This window comes from Ranitomeya imitator, chromosome 6 (genome assembly GCF_032444005.1).
Source record: "Ranitomeya imitator isolate aRanImi1 chromosome 6, aRanImi1.pri, whole genome shotgun sequence".
Classification (NCBI taxonomy): Eukaryota; Metazoa; Chordata; class Amphibia; order Anura; family Dendrobatidae; genus Ranitomeya; species Ranitomeya imitator.
In genome coordinates, this window is record NC_091287.1 from 98,662,165 (window position 1) to 98,688,445 (window position 26,281).

The following is a 26,281-nucleotide window of genomic DNA, read 5'->3' on the forward strand; positions in this document are numbered from 1 at the left end:
ATTTTTATGACCATAAAGGAACACTCAATTACATTTAAAAATGTGTACCACTTTCTGAAACAATAGTTTTTATACAGTACAGACCAAAAGTTTGGACACACCTTCTCATTTAAAGATTTTTCTGTATTTTCATGACTATGAAAATTGTACATTCACACTGAAGGCATCAAAACTATGAATTAACACACGTGGAATCATATACTTAACAAAAAAGTGTGAAACAACTGAAAATATGTCTTATATTCTAGGTTCTTCAAAGTAGCCACCTTTTGCTTTGATGACCGCTTTGCACACTCTTGGCATTCTCTTGATGAGCTTCAAGAGGTAGTCACCAGGAATGGTCTTCCAACAATCTTGAAGGAGTTCCCAGAGATGTTTAGCACTTGTTGGCCCTTTTGCCTTCACTCTGCGGTCCAGCTCACCCCAAACCATCTCGGTTGGGTTCAGGTCAGGTGACTATGGAGGCCTGGTCATCTGGCGCAGCACCCCATCACTCTCCTTCTTGGTCAAATAGCCCTTACACAGCCTGGAGGTGTGCTTGGGGTCATTGTCCTGTTGAAAAATAAATGATGGTCCAACTAAACGCAAACCGGATGGAATAGCATGCCGCTGCAAGATGCTGTGGTAGCCATGCTGGTTCAGTATGCCTTCAATTTTGAATAAATCCCCAACAGTTTCACCAGCAAAGCACCCCCACACCATCACACCACCTCCTCCATGCTTCACGGTGGGAACCAGGCATGTAGAGTCCATCCGTTCACCTTTTCTGCATCACACAAAGACACGGTGGTTGGAACCAAAGATCTCAAATTTGGACTCATCAGATCAAAGCACAGATTTCCACTGGTCTAATGTCCATTCCTTGTGTTCTTTAGCCCAAACAAGTCTCTTCTGCTTGTTTCCTGTCCTTAGCAGTGGTTTCCTAGCAGCTATTTTACCATGAAGGCCTGCTGCACAAAGTCTCTTCTTAACAGTTGTTGTAGAGATGTGTCTGCTGCTAGAACTCTGTGCGGCATTGACCTGGTCTCTAATCTGAGCTGCTGTTAACCTGCGATTTCTGAGGCTGGTGACTCGGATAAACTTATCCTCAGAAGCAGAGGTGACTCTTGGTCTTCCTTTCCCGGGGCGGTCCTCATGTGAGCCAGTTTCTTTGTAGCGCTTGATAGTTTTTGACACTGCACTTGGGGACAATTTCAAAGTTGTCCCAATTTTTCGGACTGACTGACCTTCATTCCTTAAAGTAATGATGGCCACTCGTTTTTCTTTACTTAGCTGCTTTTTTTCTTGCCATAATACAAATTCTAACAGTCTATGCAGTAGGACTATCAGCTGTGTATCCACCAGACTTCTGCACAACACAACTGATGGTCCCAACTCCATTTATAACGTAAGGCAAGAAATCCCACTTATCAAACCTGACAGGACACACCTGTGAAGTGAAAACCATTCCCGGTGACTACCTCTTGAAGCTCATCAAGAGAATGCCAAGAGTGTGCAAAGCAGTCATCAAAGCAAAAGGTGGCTACTTTTCAGTTGTTTCACACTTTTTTGTTACGTATATAATTCCACATGTGTTAATTCATAGTTTTGATGCCTTCAGTGTGAATGTACAATTTCCATAGTCATGAAAACACAGAAAAATCTTTAAATGAGAAGGTGTGTCCAAACTTTTGGTCTGTACTGTACATCGGATATATTTTATTTCCAGCGGGATCAGGGTTAGTAATAGCTATTTGGATTAGTGGCAGCTTTTTTTTTAATTATTAATAATTTATTTAGTTTTCACCTGTATTTTATACACTTTTTTTATTTAAATGTAATATATTTCACATTTTCTACCAGCCAGTTTAGGAATAAAAGAGCTTTGGTTGGCATGCCAGTATTTAAAAACGGTACTTTTTTTTATACCCAATTTTCCCGATAACTGTGGCTGGAATGTTAACCCCAGTTACAGTGGAAATTCAGCCTCTTGGCAGCATATCCGAGCTGATTGGGTCTCCTAGGACCCACAGCAGGATAGCTGGACTCCAAGGAGGAAGTGCTGACATCAATTTCTATTACTGCATAATGCAGAGCGCTTGTTCAACACTACGCATACAGCGATTCAGAACGCAGAGATGGTGACGAACCGTCTCTGCCTTCTCTATGGGAAGTCTAGCTGTTTCTGACAGCCAAATCCCCACATCCAAAGCTGTACAATCACATGCAACTGCTCTACTGTACTACACAAAGTAGAACACGGACCGCCTGTACATTTATCGTCTCTGGGCATTCCAGAGGTAGTTAAAGAGGACCTATCGATTATGCGAAAACCAAAAGAAATGTCAGTAGATGCATTTAATTACAAGACTTTTCTCAAATATATGTCACTAGCAAACCAGATAATATCTCTGACTGTTACCGGGTGTTATTTTTCATCACAGTAAGCTCAAAATCTTTTGAAAATCTCTAAACATTGTCAATTTTAGATATTTCTAAAGCTCGGTCTAAAACAGCTATTGATTTTTTTTTCTGCTTAACCCCTTTCTGACATCGGACGTATTATCCCGTCCATGTGGGGAGGGCCCCTATGACCATGGACGGGATAGTACGTCCAGCGCGATCGGCGGCGCTCACGGGGGGAGCGCCGCCGATCGCGGCCGGGTGTCAGCTGCCTATCGCAGCTGACATCCGGCACTATGTGCCAGGAGCGGTCACGGACCGCCCCCGGCACATTAACCCCTGGCACACCGCGATCAAAGATGATCGCGATGTGCCGGCGGTGCAGGGAAGCACCGCGCAGGAAGGGGGCTCCCTGCGGGCTTCCCTGAGCCCCCCGCAGCAACGCGATGTGATCGCGTTGCTGCGAGGGTCTTACCTCCCTCCCTCCCTGCTCGAGCCCCGGATCCAAGATGGCCGCGGATCCGGGTCCTGCAGGGAGGGAGGTGGCTTCACAGAGCCTGCTCAGAGCAGGCACTGTGAAGGCTGCAGCACTGTAAGGCAGATCAGTGATCTGACAGAGTGCTGTGCAAACTGTCAGATCACTGATCTGTGATGCCCCCCCCTGGGACAAAGTAAAAAAGTAAAAAAAAAAATTTTCAAATGTGTAAAAAAAAATAAAAAAAAATATTCCAAAATAATGAAAAAAAAAAAAAATATTATTCCCATAAATACATTTCTTTATCTAAATAAAAAAAACAAAACAATAAAAGTACACATATTTAGTATCGCCGCGTCCGTAACGGCCCGACCTATAAAACTGGCCCACTAGTTAACCCCTTCAGTAAACACCGCAAGAAAAAAAAAAAAAAAACGAGGCAAAAAACAACGCTTTATTATCATACCGCCGAACAAAAAGTGGAATAACACGCGATCAAAAAGACAGATATATATAACCATGGTACCGCTGAAAACGTCATCTTGTCCCGCAAAAAACGAGCCACCATACAGCATCATCAGCAAAAAAATAAAAAAGTTATAGTCCTGAGAATAAAGCGATGCCAAAATAATTATTTTTTCTATAAAATAGTTTTTATCGTATAAAAGCGCCAAAACATAAAAAAATGATATAAATGAGGTGTCGCTGTAATCGTACTGAACCGAAGAATAAAACTGCTTTATCAATTTTACCAAACGCGGAACGGTATAAACGCCTCCCCCAAAAGAAATTCATGAATAGCTGGTTTTTGGTCATTCTGCCTCACAAAAATCGGAATAAAAAGCGATCAAAAAATGTCACGTGCCCGAAAATGTTACCAATAAAAACGTCAACTCGTCCCGCAAAAAACAAGACCTCACATGACTCTGTGGACCAAAATATAGAAAAATTATAGCTCTCAAAATGTGGTAACGCAAAAAATATTTTTTGCAATAAAAAGCGTCTTTCAGTGTGTGACGGCTGCCAATCATAAAAATCCGCTAAAAAACCCGCTATAAAAGTAAATCAAACCCCCCTTCATCACCCCCTTAGTTAGGGAAAAATTAAAAAAATGTATTTATTTCCATTTTCCCATTAGGGCTAGGGTTAGAGTTAGGGCTAGGGTTAGGGCTAGGGTTAGGGTTAGGGCTAGGGTTAGGGCTAGGGTTAGGGCTAGGGTTAGGGCTAGGGTTAGGATTAGGGTTAGGGCTAGGGTTAGGGTTAGGGCTAGGGTTAGGGCTAGGGCTACAGTTTGGGTTGGGGCTAAAGTTACAGTTAGGGTTTAGATTACATTTACGGTTGGGAATAGGGTTGGGATTAGGGTTAGGGGTGTGTCTGGGTTAGAGGTGTGGTTAGGGTTACTGTTGGGATTAGGGTTAGGGATGTGTTTGGATTAGGGTTTCAGTTATAATTGGGGGGTTTCCACTGTTTAGGCACATGAGGGGCTCTCCAAACGCGACATGGCGTCCGATCTCAATTCCAGCCAATTCTGCGTTGAAAAAGTAAAACAGTGCTTCTTCCCTTCCGAGCTCTCCCGTGTGCCCAAACAGGGGTTTACCCCAACATATGGGGTATCAGCGTACTCAGGACAAATAGGACAACAACCTTTAGGGTCCAATTTCTCCTGTTACCCTTGGGAAAATACAAAACTCGGGGCTAAAACATCTTTTTTGTGGGAAAAAAAAGGATTTTTTATTTTCACGGCTCTGCGTTATAAACTGTAGTGAAACACTTGGGGGTTCAAAGTTCTCACAACACATCTAGATTAGTTCCCTGGGGGGTCTAGTTTCCAATATGGGGTCACTTGTGGGGTTTTTTTACTGTTTAGGTACATTAGGGGTTCTGCAAACGCAATGTGACGTCTGCAGACCATTCCATCTAAGTCTGCATTCTAAATGGCGCTCCTTCCCTTCCGAGCTCTGCCATGCGCTCAAACGGTGGTTTCCCCCAACATACGGGGTATCAGCGTACTCAGGACAAATTGGACAACAACTTTTGGGGTCGAATTTCTCCTCTTACCCTCGGGAAAATACAAAACTGGGGGCTAAAAAATAATTTTGGGGGGAAAGATTTTTTTTTTTACTTTTCACGGCTCTGCGTTACAAACTGTAGTGAAACACTTGGGGGTTCAAAGCTATCACAACACATCTAGATGAGTTCCTTAGGGGGTCTAGTTTCCAAAATGGTGTCACTTGTGGGAGGTTTCTACTGTTTAGGTACATTAGGGGCTCTGCAAATGCAATGTGACACCTGCAGACCATTCCATCTAAGTCCTCATTCCAAATGGAGCTCCTTCCCTTCCGAGCCCTCCCATGCGCCCAAACAGTGGTTCCCCCCCACATATGGTGTATCATCGCACTCAGGACAAATTGGGCAACAAATTTTGGGGTCCAATTTCTCCTGTTACCCTCAGGAAAATACAAAACTGGGGGCTAATAAAATAATTTTTGTGGGAAAAAAATTTTGTTTTATTTTTACGGCTCTGCATTATAAACTTCTGTGAAGCACTTGGTGGGTCAAAGTGCTCACCACACCTCTAGATAAGTTCCTTAGGGGGTCTACTTTCCAAAATGGTGTCACTTGTGGGGGGTTTCAATGTTTAGCCACATCAGGGGCTCTCCAAACGAAACATGGCGTCCCATCTCAATTCCAGTCAATTTTGCATTGAAAAGTCAAATGGCACTCCTTCGCTTCCGAGCTCTGCCATGCGCCGAAACAGTGGTTTACCCCCACATGTGGGCTATCAGCGTACTCAGGACAAATTGTACAACAACTTTTGGGGTCCAATTTCTTCTCTTACCCTTGGGAAAATAAAAAATTGGGGGCGAAAAAATAATTTTTGTGAAAAAATATGATTTTTTATTTTTACGGTTCTACATTATAAACTTCTGTGAAGCACTTGGTGGGTCAAAGTGCTCACCACACCTCTAGATAAGTTCCTTAGGGGGTCTACTTTCCAAAATGGTGTCACTTGTGGGGGGTTTCAATGTTTAGCCACATCAGGGGCTCTCCAAACGAAACATGGCGTCCCATCTCAATTCCAGTCAATTTTGCATTGAAAAGTCAAATGGCACTCCTTCGCTTCCGAGCTCTGCCATGCGCCGAAACAGTGGTTTACCCCCACATGTGGGGTATTGGCATACTCAGGACAAATTGTACAACAATGTTTGGGGTCCATTTTCTCCTGTTACCCTTGGTAAAATAAAACAAATTGGAGCTGAATTAAATTTTTTATGAAAAAAAGTTAAATGTTCATTTTTATTTAAACATTCAAAAAATTCCTGTGAAGCACCAGAAGGGTTAATAAACTTCTTGAATATGGTTTTGAGCACCTTGAGGGGTGTAGTTTTTAGAATGGTGTCACACTTGGGTATTTTCTATCATATAGACCCCTCAAAATGACTTCAAATGAGATGTGGTCCCTAAAATACAATGGTGTTGTAGAAATGTGAAATTGTTGGTCAACTTTTAACCCTTATAACTCCCTAACAAAAAAAAAATTTTGGTTCCAAAATTGTGCTGATGTAAAGTAGACATGTGGGAAATGTTACTTATTAAGTATTTTGTGTGACATATCTCTGTGATTTAATTGCATAAAAATTAAAAGTTGGAAAATTGCGAAATTTTCATAATTTTCGCCAAATTTCCGTTTTTTTCACAAATAAACGCAGGTACTATCAAAGAATTTTTACCATTGTCATGAAGTACAATATGTCACGAGAAAACAATGTCAGAATCACCAGGATCCATTGAAGCGTTCCAGAGTTATAACCTCATAAAGGGACAGTGGTCAGAATTGTAAAAATTGGCCCGGTCATTAACGTGCAAACCACCCTTGGGGGTAAAGGGGTTAAAGAGCAACTTCATGAAAAATAAAACATATAGTGATACATGTATTCTAGAAAAGCAAATGGAGCAAACAATCCCATAAAAAATACAGCCTAGTGACAAGTCATTGGGCCAAAATTTACAGATGGGGCTATAAAAAGAAAACGGTGCAACATTATTAACCCCTTACCAACACACTTTGGCATTAATATCATGGAGCCCAAGGGGTGCACTGTTCAAACCACCCATCAGCGCAAAGTGACCCAAGGGTACCGATGGGTTTCCATGATGGCAATATCCCCATGCTTGTCGGATTATACTCCTGCAGCTGGCGTTCCTAGATCACTTTGATTTTTGCCATTTTGCTGTATATACTACAAGCAACTAGACGATTGCAAGTTCAAGTCTCCCTAGGGGACTACAAAATATAGTAAGAAGTTAAATAAAAGGTTTTTAAAAACATGAGAACTATAGAGAAAAATATAAAAGTTCACGTCCCTTTCTCCCAATAACAATAATAATAAAAAATACACATATGGTATCTCCATGTCCATAATAGTCTGAATCTAACCAAATTTAAACTTATTCATCTTGATTGTTAAATGATGTACTGAAAATGTTTTTTTAAGGCTAGAATTGCGTTTTTTATTTTTTTGACCAATGCAAAAAAACGCAATAAAAGGAGATCAAAGCATCATATCTACCCAAATTGGTCACAGCCTGACATTGTCCTATTGGTGGTGATTAGTGTTGAGCGAAAGTGCTCGCTACTCGGTGTTGGAGTATTGTGGGTGCTCGAGTGACATGTTCGGGTCCCCGCTCCAACAAAACATGATGGGATTGCCTGCCATATAAAGGCAATCCTCGCATCACTTTGTGGCTGTCTAACAGTCGCAAAACATGCGGAACGAGGACTTGAACATGTCACCCGAGCACCTGCGATGCTCTGTGCGCACCCGGGCACCCGATGCAGACTCGAGTAGCGAGCACTTGCGCTCATCACTACTGGTGATAGCATCAGTGTGTAAGGACACACCCATTTGACAAGGATGAATAAATTGACAAATGAGTCTGATTATTCTAAGTTTTAAAGAAGATTAGCAGAGGAACCGCAAAATGTAAACTTTTAAGAAAAGATGTCCCATTATTGGGTTTTTATGGCGAATACACATATTTACCAAGACAGACAAGTCAGGGGAGCTGACAGGTCCTCTTAAAAATATAAATTAATACCTTCATCTGAGCAAGTAATACTGAAGATGTCAGCGAAAATTAAACGTGAAATGTGCAACTCTGGTGTCCTAGGAGGTTTATCAGCAATCACTGGGAGTAGAAATACTACTTACTCACCTAAATCTAAAAATCAGGATGCAACCTCCATAAGGCTAATGCCATAAGTTCTCTCTAATAATAGCAGACTTATTTTTCATCAATAATATCCATTAAGGAGCACTGAAGACCTGGTTATAAATCATAGTGGCATACAACCTGAACAGCTCAGGCTATTTTACAGTGTGAATTCCCATGCCCATTAGAAGATGCCAATTCTTCCTTCCTGTCTTGCTACATATATTGCAGCTCTGTTTAGAAATGTATTAGAAGACACCGGAAACTCTCACTCTTCAAGTGAACTAATAAGTGCACCTAATACACAGGCATTAAAGCCAAGGGTTAATATTAATCAAAGTACTGTAATTGAAGCATAGTACTAGTCTTTTGATTTAGCATTGTGGCGCAAATTTTTCTCTCCGTCCACCAGTGCAGATTCTTCTTAGAGCGCAGTGAGTGCCCAACAAACTAGATGATTAGAGAATGCTTTGATATCTAGGTCTGTGTCACAGTTTCCTAGTCTGAGTGCAGCAGTTGAGATTACTTTGTTATCGGCTGCTGTGCTCTGCATAGACAGCAATTAATATTACAAAGCTCTCAAGCTGTTAATTTAAGCTTTGACACTGCGCTCGCTGCCTATGCAGAGAACAGCAGCTAATCACGACTGCAATGATCTGCATAGGCAACAACTGAGTTGACGATGTATGCACTCATTCTCTCCCATACCTCTCCTATAACTTGGAATTTTGTGAAAGAGAGACAAAGGCCTGCAGGAGAAGCGGTCTTAAATTTTAAAAAAAGTTTAAGTTTAAATTCATTAAGAGGCGTAATCCAGCGCATCTGAAAAATGGCATGCTCCTCGCTATAACTCTTACTCCTGGTGCATGTCAACCCTTGATGAGCAGGTGTTGACATGCCCCTGTCCCACCAAAGATCAAGCCACTTTGTCAAAGCTGAGCAAAAACGGCACGAGAACACAAAAGTTAGTGCAGTCAAAGCTGGCGCAAAAGCTTTGATGAATAGGGGCCTTTATATTTCGAAGAGAAGGAATATAAACCAGCTCACCCGTGATGCATAAGCTGAGTTTTCGGGAGCACGGACCCGCTGTGTCCAGGCGTGTAGAATCCAAAAGAAAAAAAATGTCCAGCTTCACCGAATCTCTTTATTCACAAACTTAAACATGGAGGATAGAACGCGTTTCTCCAGATTTGTACCCATATGGTTTGTGCTGAAGCTGGACATTTTTTTCTTTTGCCTTTATATTTTACATACTTATCCTAACTCTAATTTGAATAGGGCTAAGGTTAGAAGTAGAACTAGGGTTAGAAATAATTTTAGGATTAGGAATAGGGTTAAAGCTAACGCAAGGGAAAACGCTAGCCTTAAACTAGAATAAAAAAAATATATAAAAAAATCACAAAAATGTATTAATTTAAAAAAATATACAGTACACTGCTCAAAAAATAAAGGGAACACTCAAATAACACATCGTACATCTGAATGAATGAAATATTCCCATTAAATTCTTAGTTCGGTACAAAGCTGAATGTGCTGACAACAAAATTACTCAAAATTTATCAATGGAAATCAAATTTATTAACCAATGGAGGTCTGGATTTGGAATCCCACTCAAAATCAAAGTGGAAAATCCAATTACAGGCTGATCCATCTTCAATGGAAATGCCTCAAGACAAGGAAATGATACTCAGTAGTGTGTGTGTGGCCTCCATGTGCCTGTATGACCTCCCTACAATGTGCGGGCATGCTCCTGATGAGGCGGCGGATGGTCTCCTGAGGGATCTCCTCCCAGACCTGGACTAAAGCATCCGCCAACTCCCGGACAGTCTGTGCTGCAATGTGACGTTGGTGGATGGTGCGACACATGATGTTCCAGATGTGTTCAATTGGATTTAGGTCTGGGGAACAGGCGGGCCAGTCCATAGCTTCAATGCCTTTATCTTGCAGGAACTGCTGACACACTCCAGCCACATGAGGTCTGGCATTGTCCGGCATTAGGAGGAACCCAGGGCCAACCACACCTGCCTATGGTCTCTCAAGAGGTCTGAGGATCTCATCTCGGTACCTAATGGCAGTCAGGCTACCTCTGGCGAGTACATGGGGGGCTGTGCGGCCCTCCAAAGAAATGCCACCCCACACCATTACTGACCCACTGTCAAACCGCTCATGCTGACGGATGTTGCAGGCAGCAGATCACTCTCCACGGCGTCTCCAGACTCTGTCACGTCTGTCACATGTGCTCAGTGTGAACCTGCTTTCATCTGTGAAGAGCACAGGGCGCCAGTGGTAAATTTGCCAATTATGGTGTTCTGTGGCAAATGCCAAGCGTCCTGCACGGTGTTGGGCTGTGAGCACAACCCCAATCTGTGGACATCGGGCACTCAGACCATCCTCATGGAGTCAGTTTCTAACCGTTTGTGCAGACACATGCACATTTGTGGCCTGTTGGAGGACATTTTGCAGGGCTCTGGCAGTGCTCCTCCTGTTCCTCCTTTCACAAAGGCTGAGGTAACGGTCCTGCAGCTGGGTTGTTGCCCTCCTACAGCACCCTCCACCTCTACTGGTGTACTGGCCTGTCTCTTGGTAGCGCTTCCAGCCTCTGGACACTACGTTGACAGACACAGCAAACCTTCTTGCCACAGCTCGCATTGATGTGCCATCCTGGATGAGCTGCACTACCTGAGCCACCTGTGTGGGTTGTAGAGTCTGTCTCATGCTACCACAGGTGTGAAAGCACAACCAACATTCAAAAGTGACCAAAACATCAGCCAGAAAGCATTGGTACTGAAATGTGGTCTGTGATCCCCACCTGCAGAACCACTCCTTTATTGAGTGTGTCTTGCTAATTGCCAATAATTTCCATCTGTTGTCTATTCCAATTGCACAACAGCATGTGAAAATGATTGTCAATCAGTGTTGCTTCCTTAGTGGACAGTTTGATTTCACAGAAGTTTGATTTACTTGGAGATATATTCTGTTGTTTAAGTGTTCCCTTTATTTTTTTGAGCAGTGTATATAACAACATATACTTTAAATTTAGCTTTTACATTTCAGGTTAATGGCACAAGATGTTTGTGTGTTACCTTCTGCACAGGCCAGTCATGGATGGAAGTAATGATCAAGCTTTTGAGTAATATGTTGGTGGAAGGGACCAGACCCAAAAACTGTGGTATAGAAAATGTAAAGCACAGCCTGGAGGGGAGGTGCACAGTCTATAGGTGCCCAAACCTTGATATATAGTAAACAAGTGACTAGCACACTCCAAGAAATTGTGATGCAAATAAAGTGGGGTTTATTACATACAATGATCACAAACGTTTCGGTCTATTCTTTGACCTTCATCAGTGTGCTGTACAAAACGGAACATAACAATAGAGTGGGGTGTAAACAAAATAGAACATGGTAATAACAAACAACGAAAGTATATACATCACGGGGTACTGCGTCATGGAATAAAATGAAAGATATCTAACAATCATGGAGAACCATCAACAAATATATGTCTACGCATGGATAGGGTTGCAAAACGGCGTACAAGCAGAGAAACCGTGAAGATGAAACAGTATAGAAAGACTGTAGCGAGTATACAGTGTGACCTAGTGGATGAAAAGGTAAGCACAGTGTAATATGAGACCTACCTAAGTACACTTGTATGCCTGTATGGGCCCCAATAATAGATGATATATTTTTTTGCATCTATAGTAAACCAAATAAGAGGTAAGAAATAATGACATATACCGTGGTACCGTTACAGTGTACTATATGTGGTTCGATATGGACACAATGTGAGGGTACATACCAGTATATTATGTCTGGAGGATTTGAACCAGACAGGGTAAGGCAGGAAGCTGTCTATAAAGTAAAAATAATGGGGTATAATACAGGCCAAACTAAGGTGCAGGGATGCCGACTGGCTATAATGGAGAGATACATACCCAACTTAGAGGTAAAGCCAAATAGAAAATAACGGCTGTACAAAACAGCCAATCTGTAAGGGGAAAATGCTAGGTCAACACGGAGTTCTACAGGCTTACTAGGTAGATAAGAAACCGATATCGGTATATAATGGGGAGCTTGTAAAAGGCTAGACATACCAGCGCAGAAAGAAGGATAGGGATCTCCGCGGTGTCCGCCGCAAGGAGGTGTAAAGCAATGTGTCTGGATCTGCCTCTTATAGTGTGTGTAGCCGCCATATAAGCGCGCGGTGTGAGCCGGCATGTGAACCGGAAACAGGGCGGAGCGGTGGTGACGCAGGTGTCAGATGACCGCAGGGGGCGGTGACTAGTGCGTGCCACAGAGGAGACAAAGATGGAAGTGCGTTCCAAGGAGAGGAGTGGAAGATAGCTGTGCAGGTGGCCGTGGGGTGTCACAGGCAGCAGCGGTCGTGGAATCAGAACGGACGATTCTGTAGAGACAAGATTGTAATTAGTATGAGATGAAGAAGAACATACTAAATAAAAATGACGACATAATGATATTATGTAGATATATGTATATATATATAATCTGTATCGTTACAAGGTCTCTATTATAAACAAACGGAACACTGAACCATGTAGGTGATAAGGACATATCCCTATTATGAATAAACAGAACACCGAACCATTTAGGTGATAAGGACGTGTCACAGTATAAACATAATGTCAGTTACCGACAAAAGGAGTATATCTCATACAAGTCCGATGCCTGTTAAAAAAGTAAACGTGAATGGTCTAAACCCTAGATCATATTACTATATAATAAGTCTACTGAGACTTAGGGGTAGAAGCCCCTTAAGGGTATATCAAGGCCCGTATTAAGACTGAAGTGTCGAATAATAGTATCGGGATGGGATACCAAGAGACGTTTACAAAAACCTGGTGTAGGGACATCATGTGAGACTCCAAAAGGTAAGTTGTTCTGGTCCAGGAGAGACAACTGCAAGTTATGCACGGTGTTAAAAATTACACGGTAGTTCACAGAGATAGATATACAATCAGGATGTTATTATAGATGGCCTGATGGGTAAAACCATACTCTGGTTGCTATTACATAAAGGACATTAGTTCGTAGTCCCTGTTTAATCCTCTGGGGGTGAGAGTGTTCAGTTCATGGATCCAGTAAGCCTCTCTACGTTTTAACATCGAGATACGATCCCCGCCACGTCTAGGTGGAGTAACTTGTTCTATAATTTGAAATTTTAATTGGGACAGGTTGTGGCCTTTTTCAATAAAATGTGACGGTAGGGGAAGTAGTAGGTTCTTGCACCGGATGGTAGACTTGTGTTTTGATATCCGTGATTTTACTGATTGAGTAGTCTCGCCCACGTACAGCAAACCGCAAGGGCATTTGATGAGATAGACAACAAAATTGGTGTCACAGGTAAAGAAATTGTTGATTGGATATCTTTTCCCAGTGTATGGGTGATGAATGATACTACCCTTTATCACATTGTTGCATTGATTGCAATTAAGGCAAGGGAAGGTACCTGTTCTGGGGTTACTCAGGAATCGTTGAGTAGGCCCAGGGTGTGTAGGACCAATATCTGCACGGACCAGGCTATCCTTAATGTTGCGAGGTCGCTTAAAACATGGCAGGAAGGGGTGTTGGAACTCTTTGACCATTGGGAAAGCCGTTTGGAGGATATGCCAATGTTGGCGGATGGTTTTGTAGATAGATTTTTTCATATTTATAGGATGGAAGCTATCGTAATGTAACAGACTGTTACGATCCGTGGGTTTAGAATATAGGTCTGTAGAAAGATTGCCATTCATGTCTTTAATAACTACTGTGTCCAAAAAACTTAAATGGTATGGGTCATGTGTCATGGTAAAGTCCAAACCGGGCCAAGATGTTCTAAGAAATAAAAAGAAATCCTATAGAGAATCAAGATCACCCCTCCAGATGCAAAAGACATCATCTATATAACGTTTCCATGTCAAAACATGGTCCTGGAAAAGTTTGTGAGTATATATAGATGTGTCTTCGAAATGGGCCATATAGGCATTGGCATAAGGAGGTGCCACATTTGAGCCCATGGCCGAGCCCATTACCTGGAGGTAATAGGCGTCCTCGAAAAGAAAAAAATTGTTATTTAAAACGATGGACAAAAGATCACAGCATAGGTCGACAAGATCGGGATTGGTGTCATTAATGGAAAGGAGCCACCGGGTCGATTGTATGCCATTCATGTGGGGTATAGACGTGTATAGATCTTTAACGTCGAATGATACCAGGAAGGTCTCGGGAGGGATGGGTGTAATACTCCTGATGATTTCAAGGAAGGCACCGGTGTCCAATAGAAAAGAGCTTGTGTTCCTGATGAGAGGTGTTAAAATTTTTTCTAGATAAATAGAGAGCGGAGCCAAAATCGAGTCGGTGGAAGCTACGATGGGTCTTCCAGGTGGATTTTGCAGGTTCTTGTGTATTTTGGGCAAGATATAGAAAACTGGTGTGATTGGATGTTTTTTAGTTAGAAAGACTCGAGTTTTACAGTCCAGGATACCACGGGACTGGAAACCCTCTAACGTTGTGTGAATAACGTTTTGAATTCTATTTGTAGGGTTCTGAGGAAGTTTTTCATATGTATTAGTGTCACTAAGCTGGCGGTATATCTCGTTCCTGTAAAGGAATTTGTCCATTATCACTATGGCCCCTCCCTTGTCTGCTGGCTTAATGATAATACTTTTATCCTGCTGGAGAGATTTTAGGGCTTGTCGTTCAATTGTGGTGAGATTGGAGGGATAGTGGATCCTATCTCTATCATTATCATTCCGTAGTTTTTGGAAGGAACTATCTACAAATTGAATGAAAGTCTCGAGGGGGTGTGACCCTTTGGGCGGTTGGTATGTGCTTTTATCTCTCAAACCAAGACTAGCTGCTGTAATACCTATTGGAGGAGGGGCTGGTGTAATGGATGCTGCTATCTGTTCAGTGCTAGAAAAGTGTACCTTAAGCCTTAAAGATCTATAGAACTTCTGTAAGTCCATGTCCATTTGGAATGTGTTATGTTTATAACTGGGACAAAAAGAAAGGCCCTTCTGCAGGACGCTATGTTCAGCCACTCCTAATGATTTTGAAGAGATATTTACAACTAATGGTTGTATACCTGTGAGCGTGTCACTCTCCTGAAGTCCATATTTCGTGGCCCTGTGGAGCCCCCGTCTGGTCCTCTTCTTTTCCCTTGTCGTTTTGACCGGCCTAAAAAAGGAACTTGGTAGGGGTATCTGCCGGGTCGCTCTGGTTCCGAGTCGGAGGTGGTGTAGTCCATAGACGAGCGATAGCCATCCTGTCTGGAGAGTTTTTGGCTCCGCTCTCTATTTATCTAGAAAAAATTTTAACACCTCTCATCAGGAACACAAGCTCTTTTCTATTGGACACCGGTGCCTTCCTTGAAATCATCAGGAGTATTACACCCATCCCTCCCGAGACCTTCCTGGTATCATTCGACGTTAAAGATCTATACACGTCTATACCCCACATGAATGGCATACAATCGACCCGGTGGCTCCTTTCCATTAATGACACCAATCCCGATCTTGTCGACCTATGCTGTGATCTTTTGTCCATCGTTTTAAATAACAATTTTTTTCTTTTCGAGGACGCCTATTACCTCCAGGTAAGGGGCTCGGCCATGGGCTCAAATGTGGCACCTCCTTATGCCAATGCCTATATGGCCCATTTCGAAGACACATCTATATATACTCACAAACTTTTCCAGGACCATGTTTTGACATGGAAACGTTATATAGATGATGTCTTTTGCATCTGGAGGGGTGATCTTGATTCTCTACAGGATTTCTTTTTATTTCTTAGAACATCTTGGCCCGGTTTGGACTTTACCATGACACATGACCCATACCATTTAAGTTTTTTGGACACAGTAGTTATTAAAGACATGAATGGCAATCTTTCTACAGACCTATATTCTAAACCCACGGATCGTAACAGTCTGTTACATTACGATAGCTTCCATCCTATAAATATGAAAAAATCTATCCCAAAATCACAATTACATAGGGTAACCAAAATCGTTTCGGATCCTATAATTAAGGAACAAAGGACTTCAGAGATGAAGTCCAAATTCCGCGAGAGGGGATACCCCCCACGCATCTTAGAGATTGCCAATACCAATGAAACCACGAGGGTAAGGGATTCAGTAATGTCTCGGATTCCATTTGTGCACCAGTACCATCCGGCCGCATACAGACTGCACAAAACCATCCGCCAACATTGGCATATCCTCCAAACGGCTTTCCCAATGGTCAAAGAGTTCCAACACCCCTTCCTGCCATGTTTTAAGCGACCTCGCAACATTAAGGATAGCCTGGTCCGTGCAGATATTGGTCCAACACACCCTGGGCCTACTCAACGATTCCTGAGTAACCCCAGAACAGGTACCTTCCCTTGCCTTAATTGCAATCAATGCAACAATGTGATAAAGGGTAGTATCATTCATCACCCATACACTGAGAAAAGATATCCAATCAACAATTTCTTTACCTGTGACACCAATTTTGTTGTCTATCTCATCAAATGCCCTTGCGGTTTGCTGTACGTGGGCGAGACTACTCAATCAGTAAAATCACGGATATCAAAACACAAGTCTACCATCCGGTGCAAGAACCTACTACTTCCCCTACCGTCACATTTTATTGAAAAAGGCCACAACCTGTCCCAATTAAAATTTCAAATTATAGAACAAGTTACTCCACCTAGACGTGGCGGGGATCGTATCTCGATGTTAAAACGTAGAGAGGCTTACTGGATCCATGAACTGAACACTCTCACCCCCAGAGGATTAAACAGGGACTACGAACTAATGTCCTTTATGTAATAGCAACCAGAGTATGGTTTTACCCATCAGGCCATCTATAATAACATCCTGATTGTATATCTATCTCTGTGAACTACCGTGTAATTTTTAACACCGTGCATAACTTGCAGTTGTCTCTCCTGGACCAGAACAACTTACCTTTTGGAGTCTCACATGATGTCCCTACACCAGGTTTTTGTAAACGTCTCTTGGTATCCCATCCCGAAACTATTATTCGACACTTCAGTCTTAATACGGGCCTTGATATACCCTTAAGGGGCTTCTACCCCTAAGTCTCAGTAGACTTATTATATAGTAATATGATCTAGGGTTTAGACCATTCACGTTTACTTTTTTAACAGGCATCGGACTTGTATGAGATATACTCCTTTTGTCGGTAACTGACATTATGTTTATACTGTGACACGTCCTTATCACCTAAATGGTTCGGTGTTCTGTTTATTCATAATAGGGATATGTCCTTATCACCTACATGGTTCAGTGTTCCGTTTGTTTATAATAGAGACCTTGTAACGATACAGATTATATATATACATATATCTACATAATATCATTATGTCGTCATTTTTATTTAGTATGTTCTTCTTCATCTCATACTAATTACAATCTTGTCTCTACAGAATCGTCCGTTCTGATTCCACGACCGCTGCTGCCTGTGACACCCCACGGCCACCTGCACAGCTATCTTCCACTCCTCTCCTTGGAACGCACTTCCATCTTTGTCTCCTCTGTGGCACGCACTAGTCACCGCCCCCTGCGGTCATCTGACACCTGCGTCACCACCGCTCCGCCCTGTTTCCGGTTCACACCGCGCGCTTATATGGCGGCTACACACACTATAAGAGGCAGATCCAGACACATTGCTTTACACCTCCTTGCGGCGGACACCGCGGAGATCCCTATCCTTCTTTCTGCGCTGGTAAGTCTAGCCTTTTACAAGCTCCCCATTATATACCGATATCGGTTTCTTATCTACCAAGTAAGCCTGTAGAACTCCGTGTTGACCTAGCATTTTCCCCTTACAGATTGGCTGTTTTGTACAGCCGTTATTTTCTATTTGGCTTTACCTCTAAGTTGGGTATGTATCTCTCCATTATAGCCAGTCGGCATCCCTGCACCTTAGTTTGGCCTGTATTATACCCCATTATTTTTACTTTATAGACAGCTTCCTGCCTTACCCTGTCTGGTTCAAATCCTCCAGACATAATATACTGGTATGTACCCTCACATTGTGTCCATATCGAACCACATATAGTACACTGTAACGGTACCACGGTATATGTCATTATTTCTTACCTCTTATTTGGTTTACTATAGATGCAAAAAAATATATCATCTATTATTGGGGCCCATACAGGCATACAAGTGTACTTAGGTAGGTCTCATATTACACTGTGCTTACCTTTTCATCCACTAGGTCACACTGTATACTCGCTACAGTCTTTCTATACTGTTTCATCTTCACGGTTTCTCTGCTTGTACGCCGTTTTGCAACCCTATCCATGCGTAGACATATATTTGTTGATGGTTCTCCATGATTGTTAGATATCTTTCATTTTATTCCATGACGCAGTACCCCGTGATGTATATACTTTCGTTGTTTGTTATTACCATGTTCTATTTTGTTTACACCCCACTCTATTGTTATGTTCCGTTTTGTACAGCACACTGATGAAGGTCAAAGAATAGACCGAAACGTTTGTGATCATTGTATGTAATAAACCCCACTTTATTTGCATCACAATTTCTTGGAGTGTGCTAGTCACTTGTTTACTATATATCAAGGTTTGGGCACCTATAGACTGTGCACCTCCCCTCCAGGCTGTGCTTTACATTTTCTATACCACTGTATCTACCCATATGTTCAGCACGCCGACACTGTCATGTCAGCCCTAACTTTCTCATACAATCCAGAGGAGACGTCTAACATCATCGCTTTGTCTAAAATTCCTAGCGACTTCCTTAAGATCCCACCCTGTGAAACACGGGGCAGGGATTGGGAGCGCGAACTCCGACGTTGCACCAATCTTGAATTGCACGGGGCCACCCTAACCGAGTATCTCAAAGCTCAGAGGATTCCTCGGGGCTTAAGAGTCGCACTTCGTCCCACCCTCTTTAGTAATTCCACAGAATTCTGTACCAAATTTGAATTAATCTTGAATAAATGTTCTTTTGATCTTATGGTCCTGACATTGGAACATCTGCATAAGGAGATCGCCACCACACAAGAACAAATTAAGAACATTGAGAGTCAACTCTCCTCAACTCTACCAGTGGACGAATTCAACACCGTCAAAAAGAAAATCGAGTCAAACATCACCTTACACCGCCGTGACATCGAACTCAAGAAGAGAAACAAGTTTCAGAGGGACCTTGAGGACTACGAACAAAATAGAGTTTATCTATGGCAAGACAAGTCTTCAACCAAGAAACTCTCCAGACAGGATGGCTATCGCTCGTCTATGGACTACACCACCTCCGACTCGGAACCAGAGCGACCCGGCAGATACCCCTACCAAGTTCCTTTTTTAGGCCGGTCAAAACGACAAGGGAAAAGAAGAGGACCAGACGGGGGCTCCACAGGGCCACGAAATATGGACTTCAGGAGAGTGACACGCTCACAGGTATACAACCATTAGTTGTAAATATCTCTTCAAAATCATTAGGAGTGGCTGAACATAGCGTCCTGCAGAAGGGCCTTTCTTTTTGTCCCAGTTATAAACATAACACATTCCAAATGGACATGGACTTACAGAAGTTCTATAGATCTTTAAGGCTTAAGGTACACTTTTCTAGCACTGAACAGATAGCAGCATCCATTACACCAGCCCCTCCTCCAATAGGTATTACAGCAGCTAGTCTTGGTTTGAGAGATAAAAGCACATACCAACCGCCCAAAGAGTCACACCCCCTCGAGACTTTCATTCAATTTGTAGATAGTTCCTTCCAAAAACTACGGAATGATAATGATAGAGATAGGATCCACTATCCCTCCAATCTCACCACAATTGAACGACAAGCCCTAAAATCTCTCCAGCAGGATAAAAGTATTATCATTAAGCCAGCAGACAAGGGAGGGGCCATAGTGATAATGGACAAATTCCTTTACAGGAACGAGATATACCGCCAGCTTAGTGACACTAATACATATGAAAAACTTCCTCAGAACCCTACAAATAGAATTCAAAACGTTATTCACACAACGTTAGAGGGTTTCCAGTCCCGTGGTATCCTGGACTGTAAAACTCGAGTCTTTCTAACTAAAAAACATCCAATCACACCAGTTTTCTATATCTTGCCCAAAATACACAAGAACCTGCAAAATCCACCTGGAAGACCCATCGTAGCTTCCACCGACTCGATTTTGGCTCCGCTCTCTAATTATCTAGAAAAAATTTTAACACCTCTCATCAGGAACACAAGCTCTTTTCTATTGGACACCGGTGCCTTCCTTGAAATCATCAGGAGTATTACACCCATCCCTCCCGAGACCTTCCTGGTATCATTCGACGTTAAAGATCTATACACGTCTATACCCCACATGAATGGCATACAATCGACCCGGTGGCTCCTTTCCATTAATGACACCAATCCCGATCTTGTCGACCTATGCTGTGATCTTTTGTCCATCGTTTTAAATAACAATTTTTTTCTTTTCGAGGACGCCTATTACCTCCAGGTAAGGGGCTCGGCCATGGGCTCAAATGTGGCACCTCCTTATGCCAATGCCTATATGGCCCATTTCGAAGACACATCTATATATACTCACAAACTTTTCCAGGACCATGTTTTGACATGGAAACGTTATATAGATGATGTCTTTTGCATCTGGAGGGGTGATCTTGATTCTCTACAGGATTTCTTTTTATTTCTTAGAACATCTTGGCCCGGTTTGGACTTTACCATGACACATGACCCATACCATTTAAGTTTTTTGGACACAGTAGTTATTAAAGACATGAATGGCAATCTTTCTACAGACCTATATTCTAAACCCACGGATCGTAACAGTCTGTTACATTACGATAGCTTCCATCCTATAAATATGAAAAAATCTATCCCAAAATCACAATTACATAGGGTAACCAAAATCGTTTCGGATCCTATAATTAAGGAACAAAGGACTTCAGAGATGAAGTCCAAATTCCGCGAGAGGGGATACCCCCCACGCATCTTAGAGATTGCCAATACCAATGAAACCACGAGGGTAAGGGATTCAGTAATGTCTCGGATTCCATTTGTGCACCAGTACCATCCGGCCGCATACAGACTGCACAAAACCATCCGCCAACATTGGCATATCCTCCAAACGGCTTTCCCAATGGTCAAAGAGTTCCAACACCCCTTCCTGCCATGTTTTAAGCGACCTCGCAACATTAAGGATAGCCTGGTCCGTGCAGATATTGGTCCAACACACCCTGGGCCTACTCAACGATTCCTGAGTAACCCCAGAACAGGTACCTTCCCTTGCCTTAATTGCAATCAATGCAACAATGTGATAAAGGGTAGTATCATTCATCACCCATACACTGGGAAAAGATATCCAATCAACAATTTCTTTACCTGTGACACCAATTTTGTTGTCTATCTCATCAAATGCCCTTGCGGTTTGCTGTACGTGGGCGAGACTACTCAATCAGTAAAATCACGGATATCAAAACACAAGTCTACCATCCGGTGCAAGAACCTACTACTTCCCCTACCGTCACATTTTATTGAAAAAGGCCACAACCTGTCCCAATTAAAATTTCAAATTATAGAACAAGTTACTCCACCTAGACGTGGCGGGGATCGTATCTCGATGTTAAAACGTAGAGAGGCTTACTGGATCCATGAACTGAACACTCTCACCCCCAGAGGATTAAACAGGGACTACGAACTAATGTCCTTTATGTAATAGCAACCAGAGTATGGTTTTACCCATCAGGCCATCTATAATAACATCCTGATTGTATATCTATCTCTGTGAACTACCGTGTAATTTTTAACACCGTGCATAACTTGCAGTTGTCTCTCCTGGACCAGAACAACTTACCTTTTGGAGTCTCACATGATGTCCCTACACCAGGTTTTTGTAAACGTCTCTTGGTATCCCATCCCGATACTATTATTCGACACTTCAGTCTTAATACGGGCCTTGATATACCCTTAAGGGGCTTCTACCCCTAAGTCTCAGTAGACTTATTATATAGTAATATGATCTAGGGTTTAGACCATTCACGTTTACTTTTTTAACAGGCATCGGACTTGTATGAGATATACTCCTTTTGTCGGTAACTGACATTATGTTTATACTGTGACACGTCCTTATCACCTAAATGGTTCGGTGTTCTGTTTATTCATAATAGGGATATGTCCTTATCACCTACATGGTTCAGTGTTCCATTTGTTTATAATAGAGACCTTGTAACGATACAGATTATATATATACATATATCTACATAATATCATTATGTCGTCATTTTTATTTAGTATGTTCTTCTTCATCTCATACTAATTACAATCTTGTCTCTACAGAATCGTCCGTTCTGATTCCACGACCGCTGCTGCCTGTGACACCCCACGGCCACCTGCACAGCTATCTTCCACTCCTCTCCTTGGAACGCACTTCCATCTTTGTCTCCTCTGTGGCACGCACTAGTCACCGCCCCCTGCGGTCATCTGACACCTGCGTCACCACCGCTCCGCCCTGTTTCCGGTTCACATGCCGGCTCACACCGCGCGCTTATATGGCGGCTACACACACTATAAGAGGCAGATCCAGACACATTGCTTTACACCTCCTTGCGGCGGACACCGCGGAGATCCCTATCCTTCTTTCTGCGCTGGTAAGTCTAGCCTTTTACAAGCTCCCCATTATATACCGATATCGGTTTCTTATCTACCTAGTAAGCCTGTAGAACTCCGTGTTGACCTAGCATTTTCCCCTTACAGATTGGCTGTTTTGTACAGCCGTTATTTTCTATTTGGCTTTACCTCTAAGTTGGGTATGTATCTCTCCATTATAGCCAGTCGGCATCCCTGCACCTTAGTTTGGCCTGTATTATACCCCATTATTTTTACTTTATAGACAGCTTCCTGCCTTACCCTGTCTGGTTCAAATCCTCCAGACATAATATACTGGTATGTACCCTCACATTGTGTCCATATCGAACCACATATAGTACACTGTAACGGTACCACGGTATATGTCATTATTTCTTACCTCTTATTTGGTTTACTATAGATGCAAAAAAATATATCATCTATTATTGGGGCCCATACAGGCATACAAGTGTACTTAGGTAGGTCTCATATTACACTGTGCTTACCTTTTCATCCACTAGGTCACACTGTATACTCGCTACAGTCTTTCTATACTGTTTCATCTTCACGGTTTCTCTGCTTGTACGCCGTTTTGCAACCCTATCCATGCGTAGACATATATTTGTTGATGGTTCTCCATGATTGTTAGATATCTTTCATTTTATTCCATGACGCAGTACCCCGTGATGTATATACTTTCGTTGTTTGTTATTACCATGTTCTATTTTGTTTACACCCCACTCTATTGTTATGTTCCGTTTTGTACAGCACACTGATGAAGGTCAAAGAATAGACCGAAACGTTTGTGATCATTGTATGTAATAAACCCCACTTTATTTGCATCACAATTTCTTGGAGTGTGCTAGTCACTTGTTTACTACAGACCCAAAAACTGACCTCTGGTCTCTAAGACTTTGGTTACTCCCCTGACACTCCCTCAAAGCTGATCAGGTTGTAAACTCACCCTGCTCAGTCCTGGCACTATGGACACTTGCACACGAGTATTTAGTCAGTTTTTGTACCTCAGTATTTGTAAGCCAAAACCAGGAGTGGGTGATAAATATAGAAGTGGTGACGTGTTTCTGTTATACTTTTCCTGTGATTGCTCTGTTCCTGGGTCTGGCTTACAAATACTGAGGTAAAATACTGACCAAATACTAATCATGTGAACATGGACTGCCCTGGTTATGCAATGCATCATTTTATCTTTTTGACAGAGCACCTTGGTACGGCCTAGTAGTCAGGAGAAAAAAGCCAGGCCAGATTTCAGTCCCATGAAGACATGAATGGACAATGCTGATCAATGGTATGTGATCTATTCTACTGTTAGTAGATTACAGAAACATGACTTGGAGTTAAGTATCAATTCATGTTTGCAGCTATCAAAAGGTTCAAATCAACAGAGCACTTAAAGGGTTATCCACATCATTAAAAGTCATCGGTGGTGACCCTGAAATGCCTCATTGAATTAGGGAGTGGCCATAGCTGTGCACCACGTCTCTATTTATTCTGTGTGCTAGACTAAGGGGAAAAAGCCAAGAGCTGTACTCGAGTATCTCCGGCAGTCCCATGTGCAATTAATGGTGTGCACGCCCGCCACCACTCCATTCTGATTGAGCATTTCAGAGATCCTTCTTTGGACCCCGTCTAATCCAAAGCTATCATATATGCTTTGGAACTTTTAATGATGACAATAAACCTTCAACGAACAATATGTTAGCTACAAAACCTACATATTGTATGGCACATTCAGATGAAAACCGTCAGCTGAGTTTTTTTATACTTACAATCCGTAGATCTGAGGAGCGATTTCCAGCCTGTTGAGATGCATGTAGAGCTCAATGTCGTGTTTCTTCAATAACTGGTCTTGGATGTGATTCACCTTTGTCACAATAGCAATAGAAGGTCCTATGTCTTGAGGTCTGGCAAATGGCATGGTGGAAATCATTGCATCTTTCTCCTGCAGTGAGAAGGAACAAGACGATTACCTTAAATGGAGGCTCTGTGAAACATCAAACTTGTGACAGCTGCTTAATTGTCTATCTGTATATGTTAGGTACATGGCTCCATTAATTCTTTAGTATGAAAATGTCACCGAAGTTTCCTAATGCCCTCAATTATGAAGAAATCTAGAGACATTGAACAATGCCGTCCAAGGATTTCATTTTCACTCAGTTACAATATTACAATTTTTTAAAGCTCCTCCAGACAACCCATTTAATATATCAACGTCTGAAAAATGCAATGAAGTCTCTCAACGTATTAGCAGTCTCTGATTCACAAACACTGCCCACATGGAGTGTCAAGGTGATCCTAGGCGCCTGCTCGGATGTCTATGTGCTCCACACTGGAACGTACCTGAGCCAGGCGTGCAAGCGCAGAAACCAATGCGCTCCATACTGGAACGCTCCAAAATCACAAAGTGCTACATTAACAAACGTCATTACCGATGGACATTCAGAGCATTTTTGATGCATTCCACTATGAAATCTGAGCTAGGCAGCGTCATCCATCCGAAATCCCCATGTTTAAATTGATGGTCTCATACTTACTATAAGGACAGAATCCAGAAAAGTGCTTGACAAATTAATCCTAATCACATAAGCATCAAGCAAACACTTCATCACTCCACACTGCAGTTATATTAATACTCTGGCTCCAAGAGAAACCATTAATAAATTATAAACATAATCTTAGGTCATGGGTAATCATAAAATAGTAAGGGATAGATATAGATTAGGATAAGTCTATCTTGTCTGGTGTGATACAGAGCCTTGCGAAAGTATTCGGCCCCCTGGAACTTTTCAACCTTTTCTCACATATCATGCACTGTAACTAGAAAACATATGATAAGGGTATCAAAAAATACAGACAACCGAACCCATGCAGTATGGCAAAATCCCACTCAAAGACAGCACATTCCCATAGGAAACCGGTGGGATGTACCAAGCATAATCACTGACCTTAGAAAAAATGTGCATACGACAATTGTTCATTTAGTCCCCTTGGGGACAAACAATCCACTGTAAATCGACTCACTTTCTTTCCTAAGTATACCTCTATTATGATCACCTTTCTGATGTTTTGTCTCATCACACAAAAAGATATTTCCTGCATATTCCCATGGTGTACTTCACTAATATGTCTTCCTATCAGTGCACCATGTTTATGTCATATGTCACCAGGGTGTTCACTGACCCTCCTCCTAAATTCTCTTGCTGTCTTTACCACATAATTTAATGGACAGGTGCAGGTAGGCATATACACCAGCCCTTCGGTCTTGCAATTAGCAAAATCACGAATGTAAAGCGTTTTCCCTGTTGAAGCACTTAAGAAGGTTTTCCCTGGGTTCAGCCAATCACAGAAGTTCTGATAGTAATATACCCCAATGTTTTTTAGAACACAATAAACCTGTTTGTTTTTATCATCAAAGGTTCCTATCACCCTGGTAATCCTCTCCTCCGCTCTTTCAGCACCTAGGAATAGGGAATTCCTATCACGGCTCTCTGCATGGTTGCAAGCTTGTTCAAGTATATAATTGGGGTATCCCCTATCCCTAAACCTCCTCTTCATGTCAGAGGATTGACTCT

The 26,281-nt window shown here is 42.2% G+C and overlaps 1 protein-coding gene across 5 annotated transcripts in view; it reads right to left on the reverse strand.

Annotated features, from left to right (window-relative positions):
* Positions 1–26,281, reverse strand: part of TBC1D5 (TBC1 domain family member 5) — an 811,132-nt gene that overhangs the window by 276,862 nt on the left and 507,989 nt on the right. For all 5 annotated transcript variants that reach the window (XM_069729958.1, XM_069729963.1, XM_069729960.1 and 2 more), the window contains one exon: positions 24,479–24,651. In XM_069729958.1, coding sequence (XP_069586059.1) covers positions 24,479–24,651 — 173 coding nt within the window. The remainder of the gene's footprint in view (positions 1–24,478; positions 24,652–26,281) is intronic.